Source organism: Chiloscyllium plagiosum, unplaced genomic scaffold (genome assembly GCF_037043375.1).
Source record: "Chiloscyllium plagiosum isolate Xiang-an unplaced genomic scaffold, Cpla_swu_hap1 HiC_scaffold_43, whole genome shotgun sequence".
NCBI lineage: Eukaryota > Metazoa > Chordata > Chondrichthyes > Orectolobiformes > Hemiscylliidae > Chiloscyllium > Chiloscyllium plagiosum.
This window is the reverse complement of record NW_028270181.1, coordinates 9,997,223-10,009,636: the sequence shown is the minus strand read 5'-3', so window position 1 is coordinate 10,009,636 and position 12,414 is coordinate 9,997,223. Positions and strand designations below refer to the sequence as shown.

The window sequence follows — 12,414 nt, the reverse complement described above, 5'->3', positions numbered from 1 at the left end:
TACCCCCCCCCCCCCCCCACAATATTTTATAAACCTCTATAAAGGTCACCCCTCAACCTCCTACGGTCCAGTGGAAAAAGTCCCAGTCTATCCAGCCTTTCTTTATAACTCAAACCTCCCATACCTGGCAACATCCTGGTAAATCTCTTCTGATTCCTCTCTAGCTTAACAACATCCTGGCCTGAGAGGCCTCATTAAGGATGGGATATTTACTGGTGGTAGTGGTTATAGAGATGTGCAGCATGGAAACAGACCCTTCGGTCCAATCTGTCCATGCCGACCAGATATCCCAACCCAATCTAGTCCCACCTGCCAGCACCTGGCCCATATCCCTCCAAACCCTTCCTATTCATATACCCATCCAAATGCCTCTTAAATGTTGCAATTGTACCAGCCTCCATCACTTCCTCTGGTAGCTCATTCCATACACGTACCACCCTCTGCGTGAAAAAGGTGTCCCTTAGGTCTCTTTTATATCTTTCCCCTCTCACCCTAAACCTATGCCCTCCAGACTGGACTCCCCCACCCCAAGGAAAAGACTTTGTCTATTTATCCTATCCATGCCCCTCATAATTTTGTAAACCTCTATAAGGTCACCCCTCAGCCTCCGATGCTCCAGGGAAAACAGCCCCAGTCTGTTCAGCCTCTCCCTGTCGCTCAGATCCTCCAACCCTGGCGGCATCCTTGTAAATATTTTCACAACCATTTCAAGTTTCACACCATCTTTCCGATAGGAACGAGACCAGAATTGCAAGCAATATTCCAACAGTGGCCTAACCGACATCCTGTACAGCCACAACATGACCTCCCAATTCCTGTACTCAATACTCTGACCAATAAAGGAAAGCATACCAAACGCCTTCTTCACTATCCTATCTACCTGCGACTCCACTTTCAAGGAGCTATGAACCTGCACTCCAAGGTCTCTTTGTTCAGCAACACTCCCTAGCACCTTACCATTAAGTGTAGAAGTCCTGCTAAGATTTGCTTTCCCAAAATGCAGCACCTCTGGAAGTTTTCTATAAAATTGTCATTCATGTGGTTATGAGAACTTTATGACTCCAAATTATTACCAAAAGTCCAATGACAGCACTTTAGAGTAGCTCACCTCCAGGGCTTTCGTTGATGCTGGTGGCCTCTGCAATTCCAGGGAAAACATTCCAATGCTGTAGGCTAGATCGTGGAGCTCCTGCCTTTCACTGAGGACGATCAGCAGGAAGGCAGCCTTCGCCAAGGTGTTGGTAGCAATGAGGGTCTGCTTGTGAGTCGAAACCTTGTTCTTTTTGCCCTGAAATGGAAGCAAGTTTATACGCTGTCAATGCTGATTGGGACAAGGGACAGTCAAGTGCCAGGTGTGGAGAAGTCACATGCTCTCCAAGAACGCAAGGAAGAAAAAGCAGCAGTACGTTGTGCAGCACTCTGACCCTGTCCCTTCACTCAATAAGATCACCAATCATCCACGACCTTACCTCCATTTTCTCATCCTGATCTCATTCCCCTTGAGAGCCAAATATCCGATTCCAACGCACACAACTACCACACATTCACAGAGTTCGTAATCCTCTCCGTGAAGACATTTCTCCTCATCTCAGTCCTGAAAGGCCATACCTTCTCAGGGTCCATGCTCGCCCCCCCCCCCCCCCCCGCCATCTATTCCATTCCACACAGAACCCACGTAAAATTAGTCCTTCTGTGCCATTCGGTCAATTGATTATTGACTTTACTGATGATCAAGTTATTTTGCCCTGCATCTTTCGGACAAAATAGCACGACTTTACACTCATTCGTACAGAATTTGAAAATTGCTGAAGTCTTTCACCTTGTTCTCCTCGGGATAAAGGTTAAAAACGTCAAATTTCAAATGATCCACATCAAGTTTACATCACAGAAGAAAAGGGTGCTGAATCGTTGGCAAGTCAACTCTGATTGGCGGAGATGTTGCTATGGAGAAAGTGATGGAGAACTACTTGTGGGCGGCACGGTGGCACAGTGGCACAGTGGTTAGCACTGCTGCCTCACAGCACCAGAGACCTGGGTTCAATTCCCGTCTCAGGCGACTGACTCTGTGGCGTTTGCACATTCTCCCCGTGTCTGCGTGGGTTTCCTCCGGGTGCTCCGGTTTCCTCCCACAGTCCAAAGATGTGCAGGTCAGGTGAATTGGCCATGCTAAATTGCCCGTAGTGTGTTAGGTGAAGGGGTAAATGTAGGGGGAATGGTCTGTGTGGGTTGCGCTTCGGTGTGGACTTGTTGGGCCGAAGGGCCTGTTTTCACACTGTAAGTAATCTAATCTAAGTAATCTAATCTACCAAGCCTCTGGTTAGGCCACAAAATGTGAGAAATGTGAACATATTTCATCTGTTTGCAGGGACCAGATCATTACGTACGAATGTCTGTCACCTTTCACAAGAGCCAAATTATCAGCTCAACTGATTACTTTCAACTAGTTGTTAGTGTAGCAGTTAGCGCACTCAGACTTGATCAGCAAGCATCGAATCACAACCAACTACAGACATTTTGTTTTGGCGTTCTTGCACCTATCCTGACGAGTGCAGGTTGAAAGGCTTTAGCAGAAGGTCTCTTTCCAGAAATACTCTCCACTCACATAAACCTCAGGTGCACTTCTCAGCACATATCAATCCCCCCAAGAGATTTTTAAAAAACCCTTTGGAAATCTATTCCACATGCCTTACTGATCTATAAAATGTTTTACAATTCATTCTTCTGAATCTGTTCAGTGTCCTTCTCGCTCTGTCAGTTACTATTTCCCACCAGCATTCAACGTAATGGCACGTGCCAATGTACCTTATAACCACAGGGTTAAAAATCACACAACACCAGGTTATAGTCCAACAGGTTTAATTGGAAGCACACTAGCTTTCGGAGCGACGCTCCTTCATCAGGTGATTGTCACATATAACCTGGTGTTGTGTGATTTTTAACTTTGTACACCCCAGTCCAACACCGGCATCTCCAAATTATAACCCTGCAAAGTGCACAATGCTAAGTAATAATCTTGTAGACAAGGAAGAAACAACAACACAATTACTGTTGACATGAAAGACAGAATTAAGATAGTCAGACGTCACACGACACCAGATTATAGTCCAACAGGGCTCTGGGAGCTTGGGATTTTAAATAAACTGTAACCTGGTGCCGAGTGACTTCTGACTTTGACCACCCCAGTCCAACACCGGCACCTCCACAGAATGGAGACAGACTTGCACTAGGCTGGTTCACTGCTCGCAGGATATCATTCCCATTGTTACAGCCAAGACAAACAGGCCTATGCAGCACAGAAAGAGACCATTCATCCTATCACGGGGTACCTTCAATCGTCCTGTTAACATTTTCTTTCCAAGCAATCTCAAAGTGATTCTGTGAAGAGCGGTACTACCATGGCTAAGCACTTATGAAAGACGGTAATGTTTGAACTTTCAGCTTTATTTCTTTATTTTCTACTTAAAACTAAGAGGGTCTTCAAAGCATAACTTCTAACCTTATTTGGTATGTTTTACGCTATACCGTAATTACTACAATGTTTAAATTTTAAAACTTTATTCTTTCTTTCTACCTTGTTGAGAGTCTGTACCTACATACCTGTATCTAAGATGGCGTCTGTGTGGCAACATTAGACACTTTTCATTGTACTCCTGCAGTTTTGTACTTGAGTACATGTGACAATAAAATCAAATCAAAAATTACCCAAATCCCTCCTCAAAGTTACTGTTAACTTTGCTTCTGTCACCCTGTCAGGCAGCGTGTTCCATATTATCATTAAACACTGTGTTTAAAATTTTTAAAAATTCCCCTCATCCCCACTTTTGGTCTGTTGTCAATCACCTTAGTGCTTTGCAATGTAAAAGCAAAACTGCAACTTAGGTAGTTCACATCACACCACCTGAGATGTATTGCCACCATTTTTATCCTGTCATGGACCAGATCCGATCCTCTCAAAATGCATTAAGAAGGTAACCGAGACCCTAACATGCTCCTATTTCAAAGGCAAGTGTAAGGTGTTGCGTTCCAGATACAATTTGGTCAAACTACTCAACATTAAGCAAAACATAATTTATTCAACACTACAGTTAAAATACAGCCAAAAAAAGAGGAACTTGGAATAACTTAACCCTACAGGAAAATTTTATAGAATAATAGATTATTTTACTACTAAACAGTGACAGTTCCAATATAGCAACATCACAAACACACCCTCAGCAAAAAGGCAAATTCAGACACAGATTGTCTCACATGCCGTTCTCCAATCCTAGAGGAAAGAACATCAAAAGACAATTCTGAGAGAAGTATGTGTAGCAGCTGAGAGAAATTCACTGCCTCCCAACCTTGCTGAGACCCAGCAACAATTGCTGGAAGCTAAATTAAACAGCCTGGTTCTGTGGGTGGGAGCTTGACCACACCCATTCAGGATGCATCTATTGTTCCAACTTCCAAAAAAAAAAAATACCCAAGGCTTCAGATGTTGTTCATCTTCTCTTAGGTTGCTCGGAACCTCTGCCTTAAAACCTCTCCAAAACAAAAAAAAAGGACAAAATAACCCTTAAAACTACAGTATCATAGAATCCAAGTGCAAGCTACTAGTTTGAGTCTCACGTACAGTTTTGCTAATGTGTTCAAACTGAAGAATGTCGCTCAGTACAATTAGATCATGCCCTTGTTTTTCCACAGTTTGAGGATACATCAATAAGAGAAAACTCCTGGTGGTACCTACAGTTTCCATTTGAGGTGGCAATGCTGGAGGCACTTTGAGGTGACAAACTAAAAGCATCATTCGACAAACAAGGCCCCACCAACTTATTAATACTTTAAATCAAAATATTACCACAAGTATCCAGAATATTTTCCCTGTGGTGACAGAGTTACAGCAAAGATACTGCACAAGAACTGGCCATTCAGGCCATCTAAGTCTAGGCTAGCATTTATGCTCCATGTGCGCCTCCTTCCATCCTGCTTCCTCAGACCTGCCATAGTATCCTGGTATTCCTTTTTCCATCCCGTGTTTATCCAGCTTCCCCCTTAAATGCCTCTATGATATTTGTCTGAGCTGCTCCACATTCTCACCAATCTCTGGGTGAAGTTTCTTTTCTGCAGCCAATAGTTTCAGATTTCCCCGCAAGTGAAAATATTTTCTCTACACACATCCAATCCTTTTCCTAAACGTCGGCTCCTCCACCAGGTCTAGCTAATAGATTGCACTGGCTCCCAGTCTTGGCTGCATTCCCATTTGAAAAGAGTCCTCCTTCTATTTGTTTTTCCTGGAAAGCTCTGCAAGTTGATTCAGCCTTCACTCCTTCCATAACTCTGCACTCTCCTGATTCTAACCTAATGTGCATCGTCAGTTTTTATCATGCTTTCACCTGCTCCAAGTTTTGGAATCCCCTCACTAAACCACTTCAACTCTCTCCATTCTCCATTCCTGTTTGACAAACTTTCCCCTTGTCTTTCCAAATAGTTTGGAATCAGCCATTGTCCTTCAATGTTGAGCTTTGGAAGCCTTTAGAGTGTGTTAAAGGTACTATCAAAATGCAAAGGACTGTTAAATAATTATAGGCATGGATATACAATCGTTAAAAGTTAAGAACACTATGCTGAAACAAATTCCCTACTTTTCAAACAAAATCAACATAAAACAGAAGCAATGACTGGAAATTGATCAAATATTGAAACTTTTGTGTTTACCTTTGTCTGAGGCTGTTCCACCTTCAAATCCGGAGGATTGGCCAGAAGGTCTCTGGCGAGATCAATCGCCAATCGGCAAGCTTCGTTATTGTAGCCGTGAGCGTAAAGAGCCTCTGCACAGGCAAATAATACCTAGAGAAAACAGGTGTAAACTGTAGCCGCAACAATGAACCAAGAGCTGGATGAAACTTGGTGCTGGAGGCGGAGATATCCAGCTGCTCACTAAATTAGCAAATTTCTCTGAACTCTCAGCAGCTTCATGTGACTCGGTCAGTAGCGCCCATGTCCCCATGTAGGTCAGTACTGGGCTCACATCGCACTCCAGTGGCCAAGGGACAATAGCGCGGCTGACATTCCCCAGCAGTGCTGAGGGAGTGCTGCACTGTCAGAGCTATGTCTTTTGAACAACAGGCTAATCTGGGGATCTATCCGTCTTTTTAAATGATCGCACTGCGTTATGTTTGAGAGCAACAGGGGTGTCCAGTATTAAATCCCTCAAATGTCATAAAGATCAACAAATTGACTATTAGTTTATGGGAGCTTTCTTTACGCAAATTGGCGGCTGTGTTCCCTATAACACAATACAGTTCAAAATATACTCCCATTAGCAGTAGTGCACTTTCAGACATCCTGAGATTGTGGAAGGCACTATATAAATGCGAGTCTCTTGTCTTTTAATACTGATTACCTTGCGGGAGGTTTACAAACATGTGCATGTAATCTCATTGCCTTCATACTTACAGATTGAAAATCACTGCAAGTGAAAACTTGGAGCAAACACCCTCCCTTAACTTGTCCTCAAATCCCTCATCTCTAACACACAGAGAATACAGTCCCTGGTTTGCAAACAGGCTCCAACATCGAGTCCAGTCTCAAGTCAATTTGTATGCAGGTCGGAAAACAATGCAAGACCATATAAAATAGTTTTTGTAAATACAAGGGAACAGTCATATATCAGATCTTCAAAATTACAATCATGACTCCTGTGTGCAATTGTGTTTGTAAAGATGAGAGTTTAAGAGTACAGCCAGTTGTGCTATAACATGTGTTTCTTGGGTTTTACACAATTGAAGAATTTAGACGGATACTTGTAGAACATGAACCTCCCTTACCTGTATTGGCTATATTGAGATTCCAGTCCCATTAGTTTAAATGGGGCAGCTATCGCGCGATTATCTTGTAACGCAAGATCGCTTGAGAACGGAACTATTATGTTATATCAGAACTGACTGTACAGGTGCTTGAGTGCATGGGGGGTCGTAAGCACAAGAGTTCATATGTGTTGTAAACAGAGGAACCCATATAGCAGTTAACTTGTTTCAAGGCAACTAGCCAGGTTATTGGTCTAAAACTGGGTTGCAAGCAGGAAAATTAGATTGCAATAAGAAAACAAAAAGGGAAATCTGGAATTGCTGGAAGTCTAGCATGAGAACAAAATCTTCTAGAAAACACCTATCAGGTTAGTCAACTTTTGACCCATTCATACCCAAACCAACATAATCTCTCGTTTTGTTTTGTAGATGTCAGCTAACCTGTTGTGTACTTCCAGCACCCAGTGTATGACAGCTTTTCCATTATATAAAGGTCAGACTGTAACACTGCTGCTGGAAGAGAACCATCAACAAGACATACTGCAGCAAGTGGCCCAGCTTCCATCGACAGTACCTTTCAATGTCCCGAGCTCTGGAAAGGCAACCTCCACCTCCTGCAGCCTTGCCTCAAGGCATGAAAGACGCGCCTAGCTTGCTTTAAAGAGAGAATTGTCAGGAAACAAATACTGCAGAGGGTTCAGAAAATACTTACAAGGACGTTGCCATGACTGCAGGGTTTCAGTTATAAGGAGAGGCTGGGTAGGCTGAGACTCCTTTCCGTGGAGTGTAGGAGGTTGAGAGGTGACCTAAGAGTGGTTTAGAAAACCATGCAGAACGCAGATAAGATGAATGACAAAGGGCTTTTCCCCACAGTGAGGGAGTCCAAAACTAAAGGGCACATTATTAAGGTGAGAGGGGAAAGATTTAAAAGGACCGGAGGGGCAAATGTTTCATATAGAGGGTCATTCGTATGTGGAATGAACTGCCAGAGGAAGTGGTAAATGCAGGTACACTTACAACAGGTACATGAATAGGAAAGGTTTAGAGGGATATGGGCCAAATGCAGGCAAATGGCACTAGTTTAGTTTGGGAAACATGGTCAGCATGGAGGAAGGGTCTGTTTCCATGCTGTATTACTATGACAAGTCCCATGCCATCCTAACATGGGACATTATTACCATCATTCCTTCATCTTCATTGGGTCACTAAATTCTGGAACTCACTACCTAGGATCACCTCAAGACCACCTCCATCATGCAGAATCCAGTGGCTCACCATCCTTTGCTGAAAAATGCGTTGCTGGAAAAGCGCAGCAGGTCAGGCAGCATCCAAGGAGCAGGAGAATCGACGTTTCGGGCATGAGCCCTTCTTCAGGAAATTCCTAAAGAAGTGCTCATGCCCGAAACGTCGATTCTCCTGCTCCTTGGATGCTACCTGACCTGCTGCGCTTTTCCAGCAACACATTTTTCAGCTCTGATCTCCAGCATCTGCAGTCCTCACTTTTTGCTCACCATCCTTTCTCAAGGGAAACTGGTGCCAGGCAATAAATGGTTAATGGCAGTCACATCTTGTCAAGAATCTTCACCTAAATAAAGAAATTGAGGATTTTTCTAATAGATGCATTATACTGTTAGAGGAGCTGGAGAGCTCAGTTGGCTGGACAGTTTGTGATGCAGACAGATGCCAGGAGTACGGTTGAATTCCCACATCGGCTGAGATTACAATGAGGAATGTCATTCTTGATATCTCCCCTTGCCTGAGGTGTGGTGATCCTCAAGCTAAACACCTCAGTCTAATGGGAGAGCAGTCTTATTATAATATTCAAACACTCTGAAGATGTTAGTGTTTGATTTGATATTGGAGCATTGTTTCATTAGCTTTCGCAGTTCTCATGTCAGAATGGGACAGTAACTAGTCAGAGGCAACTTTCATCTTATCAATATTTCAAGTGACAAGAAATGGGAGCGTGCCTCAGGAAGTGCATGACTTTGACCTTTTATGAAGCACACGTGGGCTGTATTCTCAAACGACTGTAAGTCTTTGTGGGAATGTGCATCTCCGAAACTTAACTCAGGATTTTTTTAAAACAACATAATGACTTCCAGAACCACATCAGGTAGTGTTCAGGAAGAGTATGAAGGTCGGAGTTCACACAGCCAAGGGACAATAGCAGATTCCCACTCCTGAAGGTCATTTGTGAATCAGTTGAGGCTGTTTCTCATTAAAGTAATACTCTAGAAAATTTGCAAATTGCTATTTTCCTGATTAAGTTCCATTTCTTGCCATGATAGAATTTGAACTCATGATCACTGAGCTGTCATTTCAGTGTTTATATCCATGGCCAATATCTTTGCATAAGTATATAAGGGCTAGCAGCTAGAATAGGCCATTCAGCCCCTCAAGCCTGTTCTGCCATTTGATATGATCATGTCTGATCTCATCTCAGCCTCAATTCCACTTTCCTGTCTGCTCTCTATGACCCCTCCACCCGTAATCTCCTCCTTAAACTGACTCAATATCCCAGCATCCTCTGCACTCTGGGGGAGTGAATTCCACAGATCCTTATCCCTTCGAAAGTAGTAAATCCTCCTCAGCTCTGTGTGAAATCTGCTACCCCTTATCCTGAAACTGTCCCTTCTCGTCCTAGATTGTCCCACACGACATGTCTACCTTGTGACTCCCCTTTAGCATCTTATTCACCTCAATTCGATTTCCTCTCATTATTCTAATCTCTGGAGAGTAGAGGCCAAAACTGCTCAACCGCTCTTCATAAGACAAATCGCTCACCGCTGGATGTTAAAGTAGAAAGACTTCACGTGGAAGATTGATTTACCTCCATCCTGCTCTCTTGCTCAAGTGGTTTCAAACCAGCGAAGATATCCTGCTCTTCTTCATTACTTCCCTCTTGTTTGCTCTCTTCCTTAGTCACCTCCTGTGGATTAAGATAGTAGACCTGATAGTCGTCCTCCCCTGCTGCAGGACCCTTGGCGGCTTCTAGCCCAAGGGGTTTCGATGAGGCGTCAGCCTTTGCGGGAGTTTCTGGCTCCCCGTTGCTCAGTTCCTCGAGCTGCTCTCCGGCCTGCGGCTTGGCCACAGAGCCATTGGCTTCGGGACGGAAGCCCTCAGCAAAGAAGCCATCGCTCTCGTCCGGGTACAAGTCTTTGTAGCTGCCGTCGTCAAAGTCAAAGGTGTTGGAAGCTTCGGCCCCGAGCGCTAGGGTGCCGTCATCCAGGCCCAGTTCGGCCAGGTCGGGCTCCAACGAGCTGTCCTCGCTGCTGGTCCGCCGTTTCCCTGAATGCTTGCTGGAGGAGCACTTCCCCTGAGGTAGTTTGCACTTGGTTGGGCCCGCTTTGTAAACCGGCTTGTCGGCCTCCATCGCCGTTGACGACGAGCGGCCCAGGTTTCCCCGGGACCCGTCGGGACCAGCTTTCCTCTTGGCCGTGCCGTCTTTCGGGCGCACCGCCGGCTCGGGTGGGCTCCTGCTCTTGCCAACAGAGGCAGGTTTCAACCCGGCGCCCTCCGGGCCCAGAGTCCTCGGCGTTGCCTCGCTGCCAGGCTCGCAGGCCGAGTCAGCGCTGTGCACCTCCGCGCAGGCCTTGCTGCTTTTGTGCGGCGCAGCCTTGGCCCAGCAGAAGGTGCTCTTTTTCTCTGCGCTGTTGTACGTGATGCCGGAGATGGGGAAGGCCTCCTCCCAGCTGAAGTAGCAGGCCTCGACGGCCGGCTTGAAACCCTGGAAGAGTTTATCCAGTGACTTGCGATGCTGGCCCCGCTTCACGATCTCAATCACCTTCAGGTGCCACTGCCTGAGCTGCGAACAGAGCTCCTTCCTCCTGCAGGAGACAAAAAACAAAATGGCAATGCACATGATCAAAAATCGCCTCATAGCAAATTGCAAACTTTGGGGACAGGAAGAACCGCAGACACTGGAAGTCCCAGTCAATAGATTTGGAGCTCCCTGCTCCCCTCCCCAGTCCTGACCAAGGGTTTCGGCCTGAAACTTCGACGTTCCTGCTCCTCGGATGCTGTCTGTCCCACTGTGCTTTTCCAGCTGCACATCTCAAAGACGGTGAAGCAGGAGTCCTATTCGGGAAGCAGCGTGCCATTGCAATTTGCATATTTTCTTCTCTCCTGACTTGAGCCATCGTTTGATAGTAAAAGGGAACGAGAGTTACGGGGAGAAGGCGGGTAATGGAGTTGAGAAACTTCTCAGCCTTGAGCAGACTCGATGGGGTTGAATGGCCTAATTTCTGCTCCTGTGTCTTAAGGTCTTGCACAACCAGCCCCAAATCTGGAGGGCAGTGGACGAATCCCCATCCTCAAATAGCCTGGGGAAATTCACCACTAAACCATCCCTGCTCCGCCCCCCCCCCCCCCCCCACCTCCATAGGGTGGCTGGGGGAGGGGGTCATTTGCAATGAAGGAGAGAGGGCACCTGCAAAACCTGGGTAGGGCTGAAACACAGCTTTCTGCAAAGGAACACTCCAACATCTGGGAAAACTGAGGCAATCTATTCCTTAAAAGCGAGTTTTGCAAAGATTTGTAGCTCAGGTTAAGGTTCTGGATGTAGGTTTGCTTGCTGAGCTGGAAGGTTCGTTTTTAGACATTTCGTCACCATACTCGGTAACATTATGTTAGCCTCCGGTGAAGCACTGGTGCTATGGGCTGCTTTTTATTTGTGTTTAGGTTTCCTTGGGCTGGTGTTGTCATTTCCAGTGGTGATGTCATTTCCTGTTGTGATGTCATTTCCTGCTCTTTTTCACAAGGGGTGGTAAATGGGATCCAAGTCAATGTGTTTGTTGATAGAGTTCCGGTTGGAATGCCATGCTTCTAGGAATTCTCATGCGTGTCTCTGTTTGCCTTGTCCTAGGATGGATGTATTGTCCCAGTCGAAGTGGTGTCCTTCCTCATCCATATGTAAGGACTCTAGTGAGAGTGGATCATGTCTTTTTGTGGCTAGTTGATGTTCATGTATCCTGGCAGTTAGTTTTCTGCCTGTTTGTCCAATGTAGTCCGAACACATTGACTTGGATCCCATTTACCACTGCCTGAGAAAAAGAACAGGAAATGACATCACTATAGAAAATGACATCACCAACCCAAGGCAATCTAAACACATAAATAAAAAGCAGGCCATAGCACCAGTGCTTCACTGGAGGCTCACTGATGATGTTACAGAGTATGGTGACGAAACGTCTGAAAACGAACCTTCCAGCTCAGTGAGTAAACTTACATCCACTATTCCTTAAAAACTAACACAAACTATATCACTTAGAGTTGCAGCAGTTCAGGAGCTACTTTATGGAGGGAGAAAGGTAATGGGTTAGAGTGTAATGAAAGTGGTTCTAACATCACAATAGAATACTGAACAGTTTTATTTCATAATGATTTGTGGCACAGTGGCTCAGTGGTTAACACTGCTGCCCCTCAGCACCAGGTAACCGGGTTCGATTCCACCCTCAGGCAACTGTCTGCGTAGAGGTTGAACATGCTTCCCTTGCCCGTGTGGGTTTCCTCTGGGTGCTCCAAAGATGTGCAGGTTAGGGGGATTGGCCATACCAACTTGCCCATTGTGTCCAGTGATATGCAGGCTAAGGGGGTTAGCCATGGGGAATGTAGGCTTACGAGAATA

General features: G+C 45.3%; 1 protein-coding gene across 3 annotated transcripts in view; it reads right to left on the bottom strand.

Moving 5' to 3' along the window:
* zswim8 (zinc finger, SWIM-type containing 8) overlaps positions 1-12,414 on the bottom strand; it is a 192,035-nt gene that overhangs the window by 53,887 nt on the left and 125,734 nt on the right. For all 3 annotated transcript variants that reach the window (XM_087982387.1, XM_043679075.2, XM_087982386.1), the window contains exons 11-13: positions 9,619-10,615; positions 5,695-5,826; positions 1,109-1,288 (exon numbers count right to left, since the gene is read on the bottom strand). In XM_087982387.1, coding sequence (XP_087838513.1) covers positions 1,109-1,288; positions 5,695-5,826; positions 9,619-10,615 — 1,309 coding nt within the window. The remainder of the gene's footprint in view (positions 1-1,108; positions 1,289-5,694; positions 5,827-9,618; positions 10,616-12,414) is intronic.